The 16,635-nt window shown below is 40.8% G+C and overlaps 1 protein-coding gene across 2 annotated transcripts in view; it reads left to right on the forward strand.

Annotated features, from left to right (window-relative positions):
- The first annotated feature begins 634 nt into the window (after positions 1 to 634).
- The window catches only part of Rhp (GTP-Rho-binding protein rhophilin), a 197,678-nt gene continuing 181,677 nt past the window's right edge, over positions 635 to 16,635 (forward strand). Inside the window, exon 1 of one of the 2 annotated variants that reach the window (XM_070098747.1) lies at positions 635 to 978. In XM_070098747.1, coding sequence (XP_069954848.1) covers positions 772 to 978 — 207 coding nt within the window. In that variant the 5' untranslated portion in view covers positions 635 to 771. Of the gene's footprint in view, positions 979 to 7,245; positions 7,540 to 16,635 lie in introns of those variants that run through there. The other variant, XM_053792886.2, reaches the window with a different exon arrangement.

The following is a 16,635-nucleotide window of genomic DNA, read 5'->3' on the forward strand; positions in this document are numbered from 1 at the left end:
GTCAGTCACAGCACTGGTGTAGTGTGGATGAATACAAGCAACAGCAGTGGTCAGTTACACACTAGTGTTGATGAATACAAGCAACAACAGTGGTCAGTTAAACACTAGTGTTGATGAATACAAGCAACAACAGTGGTCAGTTAAACACTAGTGTTGATGAATACAAGCGACTCAGTGGTCAGTTACACACTAGTGTTGATGAATACAAGCGACTCAGTGGTCAGTTACACACTAGTGTTGATGAATACAAGCAACAGCAGTGGTCAGTTACTAGTGTTGATGAATACAAGCAACTCATTGGTCAGTTACACACTAGTGTTGATGAATACAAGCAACTCAGTGGTCAGTTACACACTAGTGTTGATGAATACAAGCAACAGCAGTGATCAGTTGCACACTAGTGTTGATGAATACAAGCAATAACAGTGGTCAGTTATTAGTGTGGCTGAATATAAGCAACAACAGTGGTCAGTTACACTAGTGTTGATGAATACAAACAACAACAGTGGTCAGTTACTAGTGTGGCTGAATACAAGCAACAACAGTGGTCAGTTACTAGTGTGGCTGAATACAAGCAACTCAGTGGTCAGTTACACACTAGTGTTGATGAATACAAGCAACAACAGTGGTCAGTTACACACTAGTGTTGATGAATACAAGCAACTCAGTGGTCAGTTACACACTAGTGTGAATGAATACAAGCAACAGTGGTCAGTTACAACACTTGTGTGGATGAATACAAGCAACAGCAGAAAACAGAGCAGGGTGTAGATGACTGCAAGGAGCAGCAGAAGGAGAGACTGGAGAGAGGAACCACCTGATGGGAACAGTGATGAACAGAGAGTGAGAGTGCGGCGTTATCGCTGGTTAATGTGCGGAATCAAGAAAATGAAAAATAAAAAGAATATTTTAACGGAAGAAGTTGCAATGCTTCACCATGCAGGAGACAACGTGGAGAGTAATGTCAACACCTGGGAGGTTAGTAACCATTTTTTTTAACAATTCACAATATAACACAAAATAACACCTTTAAGGAAAAAAGGGGGGAGGAGTGCCTTGATGCCGGTCAAGGGCTTTTGATTCGGGGAACTGGAACTCCCCTCCCTTTTCTCAGGCTCTGTGAAATAAGAATATGTACAGTCTTAGAATATTTTACTGAGGCAACGTTTTGCCACGAATGGTTTCTTCAGTCCTACAGAGATAACCACAGGCGATATATAACCCCTGCAGGTTAAGGGTCCACAAGAATATAATCTCAGGTAATGACCAATAAAACTATACAGTTAGAAAATAAGTCCGCTCATCAGTACATAAAATATGAAAATATGTAGTGGAAGATCAAATATATTGAGATCAGACATGAAAGTATATGAATGATGAACACTGCGGGAGGTTTATTGGCCCATACCTGACAAATTCTCAAATGGCAGTGTTTTCTAAGATTAACTTGGTCAGAACTGTTAATACACTGAAACTCCTGGTGTTTTACACAGCTGTATTACTAAGACATTATATTTGATTCTAGGCAACGGCGTTTGTATAGGTTATCATTTATGATACGTTTAACCTCATTCCTCTTTATAAAATGTCCATTAGTTTGGGAATAAGGAAACATGCACAACGAATGGCGAAAGGTCAACCTCAGTATAATCAGACTGTCGACATTAATATTTTAGCACTTGTACAGTGTTGCGTCCCTTGTATGTATTTTTATATTCACTTAATATTGTATTATCTATATCTACTTTAATAGCTAAATGAAGATATTCTGATTTATAATATTAACTGACCATGTATTATTTAGCTATGTATATAGGTAGGATAGGTTTTATTGAATTAAGTCTGGAACTACTGTGCTAACTACCATAGGATAGTTGAGTCAATGGGTCTCTCGAGTAGGTTATTATTATTATAATCAAGGGGGAAGCGCTAAACCCGTAAGATTATACAGCGCGTGAGGGGGGATGTGGAAAGTATTCAGGTTTAATTCAGGGAACTGGAGAACAGATCCAATTCCCTAGATCAAGAGCCCCTCACCAACATCAAGGAACCTTCCTTGAGGGGTCTCGAGTAGGTGTCTCACGAACCGAGTTGACGTCTGGTTTAGAGGTTTGTCTGAGTGAGTTCCAGCCTACCTCTAGCAGGGGAAACATCTCCGTGAGCTTTGTCTGGACTCAAGTTTTGGATAACTAACGGTTGCGTTGGTGAGACTGAACCCATTTCTCGCTACAGTAGGCATCTGTGAAATTCAGAGTTATTTCTGGACTTAGAGATTCTGATAGCTACTACGGTTGCGAGTTTCTTTGACATCTGGTTATCTTTATTGTAGACGTTTCGCCATCCAATCGCTTTATCAATACAGATTCTAGGACATAATTAGAAGACAGTGGAACTATATACAAAAGATGGGGTAATCAGTTGGTGTGGAGAACACCAACTCCAAGACTGAGGGACTGATTACCTCATCTTTTGTATATAGCTCTACTGTCTTCTAATTTTGTCCTAAAATCTGTATTGATAAAGCCACTGGATGACGAAACGTCTACCATAAAGAAAACCAGATGTTGCACATGTTTTAACCTTCATCTTGTCTGTATTGTATACCTTTCTTGCACAGAAAGGAGTTTGAGGTAATCAGTCCCTCGGTCTAGAATCGGTGTTCAGTCCACCACTCTTGTAGAAAGTACAGCATAGGGCCGTAGAAGTGGCTTGTATATTGTAGACAGGTGAGTTGAGGGAGGAGGAGGCGGGATCACAGTGGTACCATCCACTAGTGTAAGTAGATCTTCGTCCAAAGGTTGGACAAGTGTTGAAGAATTCCTTGTATCAAGATCCCATGATGTTGCAATATCTGACAGGCAATTTGACAGGAATTTTAGAATCTAGTGACTTTCTTGATACGATTCAGGATTGTTTTTAAAGCAGTTTGTGACAGAGCCAACTAGAGGAAATAACCTGCTTGACTTGGTTCTTGCCAGCAGGGAAACGCTCATTAATAATCTTGAGGTTAATGATGAGCTCGGGGAAAGTGATCACAAATCACTCAGTTTTAATATATCATGGAATTCCCCTAATAATGGCAATCAAGTCTCTGTCCCTGACTTCCGCTTGGCTGATTTCATAGGACTGAAAAATTACTTGGGTGGGCTGAACTGGAATGACCTGACTATAGGTCAGGTAGGTGGTGATTGCCGATATGACATTTTCCAGGGCATAGTTCTAGCTGCTCAGACAACTTATGTTCCAAATAAGGAAATCAGATCAAACAAAAATGATCCTAAATGGATTAACAATAGATTAAAACATCTCATTGGTCAAAAGAGAGGCATATATAGGCAAATCAAAGAGGAGAGGTGCAATTAAGAAATCAATAAATTCAGTTAAAAGAGAAATAAAAAAGGGAATAAGAAAAGCAAAAAGAGATTGAGGTTAAAGTTGCAAGAGATTCGAAGACTAACCCAAAAGGATTCTTTCAGGTATACGGAAGTAAGATCAGGGACAAGATAGGCCCACTCAAAAGTTACTCGGGTCAGCTCACAGACAGTGATAAGGAAATGTGTAGAATTTTTAACACATACTTCCTCTCAGTTTTTACTCAGGAAGATACTAGCGATATTCCAGAAATAATAAATTATGTAGAACAGGATGATAATAAACTATGCACGATTAGGGTCATAAGTGACATGGTTCTTAGGCAAATTGATAAATTAAAACCTAACAAATCCCCAGGCCCTGATGAACTGTATGCAAGGGTTCTAAAGGAATGTAAAGAGGAGCTTAGCAAACCTCTGGCTAATCTTTTCAACATATCACTACAGACTGGCATGGTGCCAGATAAGTGGAAAATGGCAAATGTGATACCTATTTTCAAAGCAGGTAACAGGTCCTTAGCTTCGAACTATAGACCGATAAGCTTAACCTCCATAGTGGGAAAATTTATGGAATCAATAATTGCCGAGGCAGTTCGTAGCCACCTTGAAAAGCTCAAATTAATCGACGAATCTCAGCATGGTTTTACAAAGGGGCGTTCCTGCCTTACAAATTTATTAACTTTTTTCACTAAGGTATTTGAGGAGGCAGATCATGGTAATGAATATGATATTGTGTATATGGACTTCAGTAAGGCTTTTGACAGGGTCCCACATCAGAGACTTGAGGAAAATTAAGGCACATGGAAAAGGATAAATTTTTTCCTGGATAGGGGCATGGTTGACAAATAGGCAGCAGAGAGTTTGCATAAATGGGGAGAAATCAGAGTGGGGAAGCGTCACGAGCGGTGTTCCACAGGGGTCAGTGTTGGGCCCCCTGCTGTTCACAATCTACATATTGTTAGGTAAGACACATATGCAACAGTTAGACAACTTTATTCCGAAACGTTTCGCCTACACAGTAGGCTTCTTCAGTCGAATACAGAAAGTAGGCAGGAACAGTAGAGATGTGAAGACGATGTAATCAGTCCATCACCCTTGTAGTCGTAGAATTTGAGGTTGTCAGTCCCTCGGCCTGGAGAAGTTCAGTTCCATAGTCAGGAACTATCTGAAGATCAAGCGACAGTGCGGAGACTTAAATACTGTCGGAAGGAGAGGTGCATAGTAGTAGTAGTAGTAGTGAGAATGTAACCACTGAGAGGTCATGTCCCTCTCAGATCCAACACTTCTCACTTGAAAAGCTTGTCCAAGGTGTTTTCTGTACCAAGATGCCATGTGTTGCAGTGTCTGACAAGATGAACATCAAAATGGTATACAATACCGACAGGTTTGTTAGGTAAGACACATATGCAACAGTTAGACAACTTTATTCCGAAACGTTTCGCCTACACAGTAGGCTTCTTCAGTCGAATACAGAAAGTAGGCAGGAACAGTAGAGATGTGAAGACGATGTAATCAGTCCATCACCCTTGTAGTCGTGATGGACTGATTACATCGTCTTCACATCTCTACTGTTCCTGCCTACTTTCTGTATTCGACTGAAGAAGCCTACTGTGTAGGCGAAACGTTTCGGAATAAAGTTGTCTAAGTGTTGCATATGTGTCTTACCTAACAACCTGTCGGTATTGTATACCATTTTGATGTTCACAATCTACATAAACGACATAAAGAGCGACATCAGCAAGTTTGCCGATGACACCAAAATAGGCCGCCGAATTCATTCTGACGAGGACATTAGAGCACTCCAGGAAGATTTGAATAGACTGATGCAGTGGTCGGAGAAGTGGCAGATGCAGTTTAATATAGACAAATGCAAAGTTCTAAATGTTGGACAGGACAACCATACCACATATAAACTAAATGTAGATCTTAATATTACGGATTGCGAAAAAGATTTAGGAGTTCTGGTTAGCAGTAATCTGAAACCTAGACAACAGTGCATAAGTGTTCGCAATAAAGCTAATAGAATCCTTGGCTTCATATCAAGAAGCATAAATATTAGGAGTCCTCAGGTTGTTCTTCAACTCAATACATCCTTGGTTAGGCCTCATTTAGATTATGCTGCACAGTTCTGGTCACCGTATTACAGAATGGATATAAATGCTCTGGAAAATGTACAAAGGAGGATGACAAAGTTGATCCCATGTATCAGAAACCTTGTAATAAAGTTGGTAGAATTACCGACAATATGTAAAGTAAAAGGACACAAGTGCAACTAATGTGACATTTTATTGTGGCAAAGTTTCGCTTGATAAAGCTCCTGGAGAGCGAAACTTTGCCACAATAAAATGTCACATTAGTTGCATTTGTGTCCTTTTACTTTACATATCAGAAACCTTCCCTATGAGGATAGACTAAGGGTCCTGAATCTGCACTCTCTAGAAAGACGTAGAATTAGGGGGGATATGATTGAGGTGTATAAATGGAAGACAGGAATAAATAAAGGGGATGTAAATAGTGTGCTGAAAATATCTAGCCTAGACAGGACTCGCAGCAATGGTTTTAAGTTGGAAAAATTCAGATTCAGGAAGGATATAGGAAAGTACTGGTTTGGTAATAGAGTTGTGGATGAGTGGAACAAACTCCCAAGTACAGTTATAGAGGCCAGAACGTTGTGTAGCTTTAAAAATAGGTTGGATAAATACATGAGTGGATGTGGGTGGGTGTGAGTTGGACCTGATAGCTTGTGCTACCAGGTCGGTTGCCGTGTTCCTCCCTTAAGTCAATGTGACCTGACCTGACTGGGTTGGGTGCATTGGCTTAAGGCCAGTAGGCCTGCTGCAGTGTTCCTTCGTTCTTATGTTCTTATGTACGACTGGCTTTCCATGCGTTTGAATCGTGTCCGTTCCGTGAGTTGCTTTCAACTGCGTTTTTTTTTTCTATTTCGCGAGTCCGGCGCCTCATATATTTTATAATGGTCCGCCACCTTGATTATCTTGGTAAAAAAAAAAAATACTTGTGAAACCGCATTGAAACTTGATAATTATATGTTAATGAAGGTGATTTAAGAATTATATCCGTTATTAACGATTTCAATATTTTCCACAGTCATGAAAAATACAAAGATAGCGAAAGGTGTTAGGTAAATGTCTAATTCAACAACAGGTAAATGGACAGATAGATGCAGCTAACGTGACATTTTATTGTGGCAACGTTTCGCTCAACAGGAGCTTTAAGCTCCTGTTGAGCGAAACTGCCACAAAATGTCGCATTGGTTGCATCTGTGTCCTTTTACCTAACATTTTGTCGGTAATTCTACCATTATTATAGCAAAACTTAACCCTTATTTGTGCGACGTTTCGCCCATGTGAGGTTTTATCAGGTTGGCGAAACGTTGTGCTAGTAACTGTCTCCTTTTGCCTTATATCTTTTAATCACTTGTCTGCTTCAGTATACTTCCAATTTCTCTAGTAGGCTGAGTGTGACAATAGGTCTAATCGCTCTCGGGGTGAATATTCTTCGTTGATACATAATTTTTTATACATGGGGACACTTGCCTGGGGTTTTAAAATTACACCACAGAAGAATGCTAGTGGTGCTGACTTCTTGTATAATTTTCGTCATGATGGTTGCAGGTGTACGTGGAATTACCTGTGTTGCGCCTCTGCCACATCTCTGCCGAGCACCCTTATTTATCTCATTTCACCTCATCATAAATTATAAATAGTTTGCTTAACATTTCAGATGAAAGTATGAATAAGCTAAAAGTGTCTTCTGAGAAATTATATATAGGTTTTTTGCATTCGAGTGAGTGTTTTTGTACAGATATCGGCAAATTGATAGAGGGGCGGCGCGGGGCTGGCATCACCGCGTCAGTTTTCCATAGTTTGTGGTGGTGGGTGGACGTTACTTTTTCATCCTCCTTCTGTCTTCAGTGAAATTTCGTAGCCATAAGAAAGTACCTGAAAAGAGAATTTATTTGTCTTATTACGACTTGCGCGTGTTAATCAAAATGTCGTCAGTGAATGATATACAAGCTAAAATGAGGGCGAATCTGTTTGTAAGTATGAGAAGGAGGAAAGAGAAGCTGGAGACATGTAGTCTTGAGAGAATGCCAGATAAGAAGAAGAATACAGAGGACAACTACTTCACCTTGAGACGCCAACGATGGGTAAGTTACTGGTCTGTTTATGTTGGTAGAATTACCGACAGTATGTTAGGTAAAAGGACACATGTGCAGCTAATGGACATTTTTTCTTTTGTGGCAACGTTTCGCTCCCCAGGAGAGCACTTCAGCAGACCTACTGGCCCATTCTAGGCAGTGAATGTAGTTGAGTGGTTCAGAGAACCGACAAGTTGATAAATTAAGACATGTGCAACACTTATGCTGCTTTCCAGGGCATAGTTCTAGCTGCTCAGTCAAATTATGTTCCAAATAGGGAAATCAGATCAAACAAAAATGATCCTAAATGGATGAACAATAGATTAAAATATCTGATTGGTCAAAAGAGAGGCTTATATAGGCAAATCAAAAGAGGAGAGGGGCAATTAAGAAATCGATATATTCAGTTAAAGAGAGAAATAAAAAAGGGAATTAGAAAAGCAAAAAGAGATTATGAGGTTAAAGTTGCAAGAGAATCGAAGACTAACCCAAAAGGATTCTTTCAAGTATACAGAAGTAAGATCAGGGACAAGATAGGCCCACTCAAAAGTTCCTCGGGTCAGCTCACTGACAGTGATAAGGAAATGTGTAGAATTTTTAACACATACTTCCTCTCAGTTTTTACACAGGAGGATACCAGCGATATTCCAGTAATGATAAATTATGTAGAACAGGACGATAATAAACTGTGCACTATTAGGGTCACAAGTGACATGGTCCTTAGGCAAATAGATAAATTAAAACCTAACAAATCCCCAGGCCCTGATGAACTGTATGCAAGGGTTCTAAAGGAATGTAAAGAGGAGCTTAGCACACCTTTGGCTAATCTTTTCAACATATCACTACAAACTGGCATGGTGCCAGATAAGTGGAAAATGGCAAATGTGATACCTATTTTCAAAACAGGTGACAGGTCCTTAGCTTCGAACTATAGACCAATAAGCCTAACCTCCATAGTGGGAAAATTTATGGAATCAATAATTGCCGAGGCAGTTCGTAGCCACCTTGAAAAGCATAAATTAATCAACGAATCTCAGCATGGTTTTACAAAGGGGCGTTCCTGCCTTACGAATTTATTAACTTTTTTCACTAAGGTATTTGAGGAGGTAGATCATGGTAATGAATATGATATTGTGTATATGGACTTCAGTAAGGCTTTTGACAGGGTCCCACATCAGAGACTATTGAGGAAAATTAAAGCACATGGAATAGGAGGAGAAATTTTTTCCTGGATAGAGGCATGGTTGACAAATAGGCAGCAGAGAGTTTGCATAAATGGGGAGAAATCAGAGTGGGGAAGCGTCACGAGCGGTGTTCCACAGGGGTCAGTGTTGGGCCCCCTGCTGTTCACAATCTACATAAACGACATAGATGAGGGCATAAAGAGCGACATCGGCAAGTTTGCCGATGACACCAAAATAGGCCGTCGAATTCATTCTGACGAGGACATTCGAGCACTCCAGGAAGATTTGAATAGACTGATGCAGTGGTCGGAGAAGTGGCAGATGCAGTTTAATATAGACAAATGCAAAGTTCTAAATGTTGGACAGGACAATAACCATGCCACATATAAACTAAATAATGTAGATCTTAATATTACGGATTGCGAAAAAGATTTAGGAGTTCTGGTTAGCAGTAATCTGAAACCAAGACAACAGTGCATAAGTGTTCGCAATAAAGCTAATAGAATCCTTGGCTTCATATCAAGAAGCATAAATAATAGGAGTCCTCAGGTTGTTCTTCAACTCTATACATCCTTGGTTAGGCCTCATTTAGATTATGCTGCACAGTTTTGGTCACCGTATTACAGAATGGATATAAATTCTCTGGAAAATGTACAAAGGAGGATGACAAAGATGATCCCATGTATCAGAAACCTTCCCTATGAGGATAGACTAAGGGCCCTGAAACTGCACTCTCTAGAAAGACGTAGAATTAGGGGGGATATGATTGAGGTGTATAAGTGGAAGACAGGAATAAATAAAGGGGATGTAAATAGTTTGCTGAAAATATCTAGCCTAGACAGGACTCGCAGCAATGGTTTTAAGTTGGAAAAATTCAGATTCAGGAAGGATACAGGAAAGTACTGGTTTGGTAATAGAGTTGTGGATGAGTGGAACAAACTCCCAAGTACCGTTATAGAGGCCAGAACGTTGTGTAGCTTTAAAAATAGGTTGGATAAATACATGAGTAGATGTGGGTGGGTGTGAGTTAGACCTGATAGCTTGTGCTAACAGGTCGGTTGCCGTGTTCCTCCCTTAAGTCAATGTGACCTGACCTGACTAGGTTGGGTGCATTGGCTTAAGCCGGTAGGAGACTTGGACCTGCCTCGCATGGGCCAGTAGGCCTTCTGCAGTGTTCCTTCGTTCTTATGTTCTTATACAAAGGACTGATGAAGCCACTGTGTGGCGAAACGTTTCCTCATTAAAGATACTCAAGTGTTGCATATGCGTCTAATTTATCATTCTAGACAGGTTTAACTCGCACCCATGCACACCCATTCTCCGGGGGAGAGTTAGCCAGTCATGTAAACCCAAGAAAGTCGGTGCGTCATCCAGGACTGTTTTATTTCCATTATGGCCCTTCAGTCTTGTTCCCCCAGGATACCAGCCACATTAGTCGACTAACCCCCAGGTACCTACTTACTGCTAGGTGGACAGGGACAGCAGGTATAAGGAAACATGCCCAATGTTTCCACCTGGCCGGGGATTGAACCACGGACACTGCCAGTGTCCTACCTAGTTAGGTCAGGTCACATTCACTTATGGAGCACGGCATCTGACCTAGTAGCACAAGCTAGCCAGGTCCAATTCACACCCACTTGTGTATTTATCCAACCTATTTTTAAAACTACACAACGTTTTAGCCTCTAACTATACTGGGGAGTTTGTTCCATTCGTCCACAACTCTTACCAAACCAGTGCTTTCCTATATCCTTCCTGAATCTGAATTTTTCCAACTTGAAATCATTGCTGCGAGTCCTGTCTTGGCTAGATATTTTTGGCACGCTATTTACATCCCCTTTATATATTCCTGTTTTCCATTTATACACCTCAATCATATCCCCCCTAATTCTACGCCTTTCTAGAGTGCAGATTCAGGGCCCTCAGTCTATCCTCATTGGGAGCATTTCTGATACATGGGCTCAACTTTGTCATCCTCCTTTGTACGTTTTCCAGAGCATTTATATCCATTCTGTAATACGGTGACCAAAACTGTGCAGCATAATCTAGATGAGGCATAACCAAGGATATATAGAGTTGAAGAACAACCTGAGAATTCCTATTATTTGTGCCTCTTGATATAAAGCCAAGGATTCTGTTCGCTTTATTGCAAACACTTATGCACTTTGTCTTGGTTTTGAACATCAAAATGGTATACAATACCGACAGGTTGGTAGGTAAGACACGTAGGCAACTTTATTCCGAAACGTTTCGCCTACACAGTAGGCTTCTTCAGTCGAATACAGAAAGTAGGCAGGAACAGTAGAGATGTGAAGACGATGTAATCAGTCCATCACCCTTGAAGTCGTAGAATTTGAGGTGGTCAGTCCCTCGGCCTGGAGAAGTTCAGTTCCATAGTCAGGAACTATCTGAAGATCAAGCGACAGTGCGGAGACTTAAATACTGTCGGAAGGAGAGGTGCAGAGTAGTAGTAGTAGTAGTAGTGAGAATGTAGCCACTGAGAGGTCAGGTCCCTCTCAGATCCAACAGTTCTCACTGGAAGGGTTGTCTAAGGCGTTTTCTGTACCAAGAGGCCATGTGTTGCAGTGTCTGACAAGATGAACATCAAAATGGTATACAATACCGAGAGGTTGGTATGTAAGACACATAGGCAACAGTAGGCAACTTTATTCCGAAACGTTTCGCCTACACAGTAGGCTTCTTCAGTCGAATACAGAAAGTAGGCAGGAACAGTAGAGATGTGAAGACGATGTAATCAGTCCATCACCCTTAGACAACCCTTCCAGTGAGAACTGTTGGATCTGAGAGGGACCTGACCTCTCAGTGGCTACATTCTCACTACTACTACTACTACTACTCTGCACCTCTCCTTCCGACAGTATTTAAGTCTCCGCACTGTCGCTTGATCTTCAGATAGTTCCTGACTATGGAACTGAACTTCTCCAGGCCGAGGGACTGACCACCTCAAATTCTACGACTTCAAGGGTGATGGACTGATTACATCGTCTTCACATCTCTACTGTTCCTGCCTACTTTCTGTATTCGACTGAAGAAGCCTACTGTGTAGGCGAAACGTTTCGGAATAAAGTTGCCTACTATTGCCTATGTGTCTTGGTTTTAAATTACTGCTAACGAGAACTCCCAAATCCTTTTCGTAATCAGTAATATTGAGATATACATCATTTAGTTTATATTATACATCATTTAGTTTATATGTGGCATGGTTATTTTCCTGTCCAGTGTTTAGAACTTTGCATTTTTCTATATTAAACTGCATCTGCCACTTCTCCGAGCACTGTAGCAGTTTATTCAAATTTTGCTGGAGTGCTCTAGTGTCCTCGTCAGAATTAATTCGACGGCCTATTTTGGTGTCAAAGGCAAACTTGCTTATGTCGCTGTTTATTCCCTCATCTATGTCGTTTATGTAGATCGTGAACAACAGGGGGCCCAACACTGACCCACGTGGAACACCGCTCGTGACGCTTCCCCACTCTGATTTCTTCCCATTTATGGAAACTCTCTGCTGTCTATTTGTGAACCATGCCTCTATCCAGGAAAAAATTCCTCCTATTCCGTGTGCCTTAATTTTCCTCAATAGTCTCTGATGTGGGACTATCGAAAGCCTTACTGAAGTCCATATACACAATATCACATTCATTACCATGATCTACCTCCTCAAATACCTTATTGAAAAAAGTTAATAAATTCGTAACGAATCTGAGCACGGTTTTGTAAAACCGTGCTCAGATTCGTTGATCAATTTATGCATATAGGAATGGAGGAATAATGCAGAAGGCCTACTGGCCCATACAAGGCAGGTCCTTATCAAAACCTCCGCCACCCAAAGCTATGTTGATAGTTCTTGGCAGTATATCGGGTTTAAAATCTGTATAGCTAAGTGTTTTACCAATTAGAAGCAGCCTTATTTCTTTGTGATTATGTTTAATAGGTTGGACAAATATGTACGTGACACTGTTTGGACTGTAGCTCTTCTCCAAGCTGAGAGACTGACCACCTCAAAACTGTCTTCGAGGGTGATGGACCGATTACATTTCTTTACATTTCTACTGCTTCTGCTGCCTCCTCTGTATTCGACTGAAGAAGTCTACTGCGTAGGCGAAACGTTTCAGAATAAAGATGGTGGAAGCTGAAGACACCGATGAGTCATAGGGATGTTAGGAAGTTTCCCCTTTTTTTTTTTAGATTCAGGGAAGATAAAATTATAACGAGTTGGATAAGGAAGCGGTTTATTGTAGATTCCAGAGATCATCGTCCCGGCGGCCCGGTCATAGACCAGACCTGCTTGATGACCTAACCAGTCGGTTGTCTACATGCAGTTCAAGGTGGGGTACTGCCACAGTTAATAACCTAGGGCATAACTCACCAAGACAAGATCAGATCTTCCTTTAAAAGTGCAAAGTATGACATAATCCCTTTCCTTCAGTTAAGTTAGGCTAGTTTAGGTTTGCTTCGATTTAGGGAGTTTTATTTCGCTTTTATTTTTTTAATTATGGGGTTATGCCCAACGCGGGTTTTTTTGCACAAACACCTGTTCAACGTAGGGGCACTGCAGCCCGGCTAATCAGGAACTTAAAGAACTTTATTAAGTTCCTTGATGTAAATCCCTCTGTCGGGCAAGTAACACTATTTGCGTTAACTTATTTTTAGGCCTTTTAAAAGCCTTTCAAGGGGTCATGAAATTTTTGACATGGCCTCTATCCAATAAGGGGACTCCTCGTCATCCAGAAGTGATTAGCTCCTCAGGTGGAGTGAAGAATTGAGATATGTCGTTCTAGGCTTGGGAGTGGATGGTATATTATACTCAGTATATCTAAAATTCTGGAGAGGGCGGTGTATTCTCAAGTAGTTAAGTACCTTAATGACAACAGCATTCTCCATAGCTATCAATCGGGCTTTAGAAGATCCTACTCAACCGACACCTCCCTTATTAATCTGATGGATTACCTGAGAACTGAAATGTCAAAGGGGAACCTCATAGGTATGGTAACCTTAGACCTGCAAAAGGCCTTCGATACTGTCAACCACAATATATTATGTAAGAAACTTCAAGCTATCGGTATAGGTTCTGTAGACTGGTTTAAGTCCTACCTTAGCAACAGGAGACAAATAGTCAAAATCAACAAAACGGAATCAGAACCCCTGCCGATAACATGTGGAGTTCCCCAAGGTAGTATTCTGGGTCCCTTATTATTATGTTATGTCAATGATATGCCTATCAGTGTCAAGTGCAAACTCCTACTGTATGCAGATGACAGTGCTCTGTTAGTGACAGGTAAAGACCCACAAGATATTGCTAATGTTTTAACACTGGAACTGGAGTCCTGCAGCAAATGGTTAGTAGACAACAAACTATCATTACACCTAGGGAAAACTGAAGCCATTCTCTTTGGCACGAAACAAACTGAGAAGGGTAAATAATTTTAATGTTCAGTGTAATGGGGAGCCCATCACTTTGGTTTCATCAGTAAAATATCTGGGAATCCCCTTTGATCCATGCATGTCAGGAGAATTGATAGGGAACAGTGTAGTAAAGAAAGCGAATGCCAGACTGAAGTTCCTGTATAGACAAGCACAGTGTCTACCTACTGAGGCTCGCAGGACCCTATGTCTAGCCCTTATACAATGCCATATGGATTACGCTTGCTCTTCATGGTACTCTGCCTTGACAAAAAAACTGAAAGATAGACTGCAAATCACCCAGAACAAAATCGTAAGATTCATCCTGGGGCTGGGACCAAGAGAACATGTAGGCCAGGATGAATTACAGCAGTTGGATATGCTGAATGTTGAAGACAGAGTAAAACAACTGAAGCTAAATCATGTTTATAAAATTGCTCACAAACAGTGTCCAGAATATCTTGCTGTCAATTTTGTCAAGGTTGGGAACCAAAGCAATCATAGTACCAGGGGGGAGAGAGCACAACTTTGTAGTACCCACAGTCATTGGCCAGGCGTCAAACACCTTTTATTGTACAGCAATAAAGGAATGGAACAGACTACCCGCACATGTCAAAGCCAGTCATAGCATGAACCAGTTCAAGAAGAATGCCAAAAGGTGTCTGATGAATGTAGCTACAGAAAGGGAGGGGAATGATTTTCTATTTTTTAGCTAACATACGTGTAAATTTTACCTTATTCTAGTAATGACCCTCGTATTGTAGATAGTCTTAATGACCCTCGTGTAGTAGATAGTCTTTTTAGTATGATAATAAGATGTTATCTTCATTGTAGAATAATAAGAAAATATTATAACCTTTATATTATAATAAGGTAAAAGGACCCCAATGGAAATAAGTCACTCTGTCTGACTTTTTTGGGTTATCCTAGGTTCTCTACACATATGCTGCTATGTATGATAATTCTATGTAACTGTATTTGTGTATACCTGAATAAACTTACTTACGCTTGCAAGCATTTATGACTGTTTACTCACATTCAAAAGGTCTTTAAACTATGAACGTTAGAACAAAACTCGTACGAGTTAAAAGTATAACAGAAGTATAACAGAAGCACAATGAAATCTCCATATTATAGTTTCTTATCCAACAAACAGTAAATTTAATTAAAAACAGCCGTGGGTCTGTAATTCTCCTTATGTACGATGGGTAAGTATTGAAAAGGCATGGGCTCTTTGGTGGAAATAAACTCAGTATCCATGAGTATATATTATTATAAGGCACAACAAGCCAAAAAGGCAGTAATGACGATCAAAGCAGTTTGGGAGGCAGGGCTAGTAGTTGAGAATCGACCCTCGCAAGCACAATTGGGCGAGTACAATTGAGGGAATACGTACACTAACGGGGCCAGCAGATGGTGTTGGGAAGGCACAGAAAACGGCTTGTGCGCACCTTACTTGATACAACCGTTATTCAAGACTATCTATTAGTCTTCTCGCAAGTATAGAGAGAATGGAGGAGAATCTCGGTAGGTCTAGTGGCCTATGCTCGGAAGGTTTTTACTTGTACCCTTTCATTGCTGCAAATTTATTTGTAACATTGGATGGGTATGAGTAGGGTGTCCCCCATTTTCACTGACACGTTCATTATGACATCTTGGGTTTACGGACTATATGGCTTTGAGGTGTGTGATGGCACATGTACCATGAAAGCTGGAGCTGTGGAATAAGAGAGTAGGGTCTCAGTTGATGTCTCTGATGCAGCCAGGTCACAGAGGTGCTGGATGTAAAAATCATCATGTTAAGTAAGCTCTGTGGTTGAGTGGTTACAGGGTTGGGCTTGCGATATGCCTGGGCTACAGTTTGAGTCCTCTTTCTTATGTTTATTCGTTGACAGCCGTTCATTGTATTACACCACTGGAGAGAGAGAGAGAGAGAGAGAGAGAGAGAGAGAGAGAGAGAGAATGAGAGAATGAGAATGAGAATATGCCAGCTGCCCTCCGGCACATCAATCATCTTGCAGCTAATCAGTCAGCGGAAAACAGTAAGAAAGAGTGTACATGCCAGTTGCCCACAGACATCAATCACGTTTATCAAACAGTGGTAAACAATGAGAAAACACAAATGGTGACAGTTTCTTGACAGTCTGCTGTTTATGCTGGAGCTGTGTAAGAATGAATGGAAGAGTCGTAGAGCCCGGCGATGAAGTTCACAAGGAGTGTAATATGATTCTACGGCGATTATGAAGAATCACGCGGTAAGTCTTGCAAGTCAGGCACCAAGAAGCATACGGCACTAAGGTAGTAAATTGGTAGACAGCAACCATCCAGGAAGATACTACCGTTCTGTCAGTGTGATATGGAAACCTGATTTTTTTTTTTGCACTGTTGTAAGATTGCCGATTGTTTCTTTATCTCAGCTTGTAAGGTGTCAGGTAAATCTTATGAATTTCTGTGACTAGGTTGTGGGGAAGATAATCCCCAGAAACACTTAGATAGCTAACAA

This window comes from Cherax quadricarinatus, chromosome 64 (assembly GCF_038502225.1).
Source record: "Cherax quadricarinatus isolate ZL_2023a chromosome 64, ASM3850222v1, whole genome shotgun sequence".
NCBI classification, from domain to species: domain Eukaryota; kingdom Metazoa; phylum Arthropoda; class Malacostraca; order Decapoda; family Parastacidae; genus Cherax; species Cherax quadricarinatus.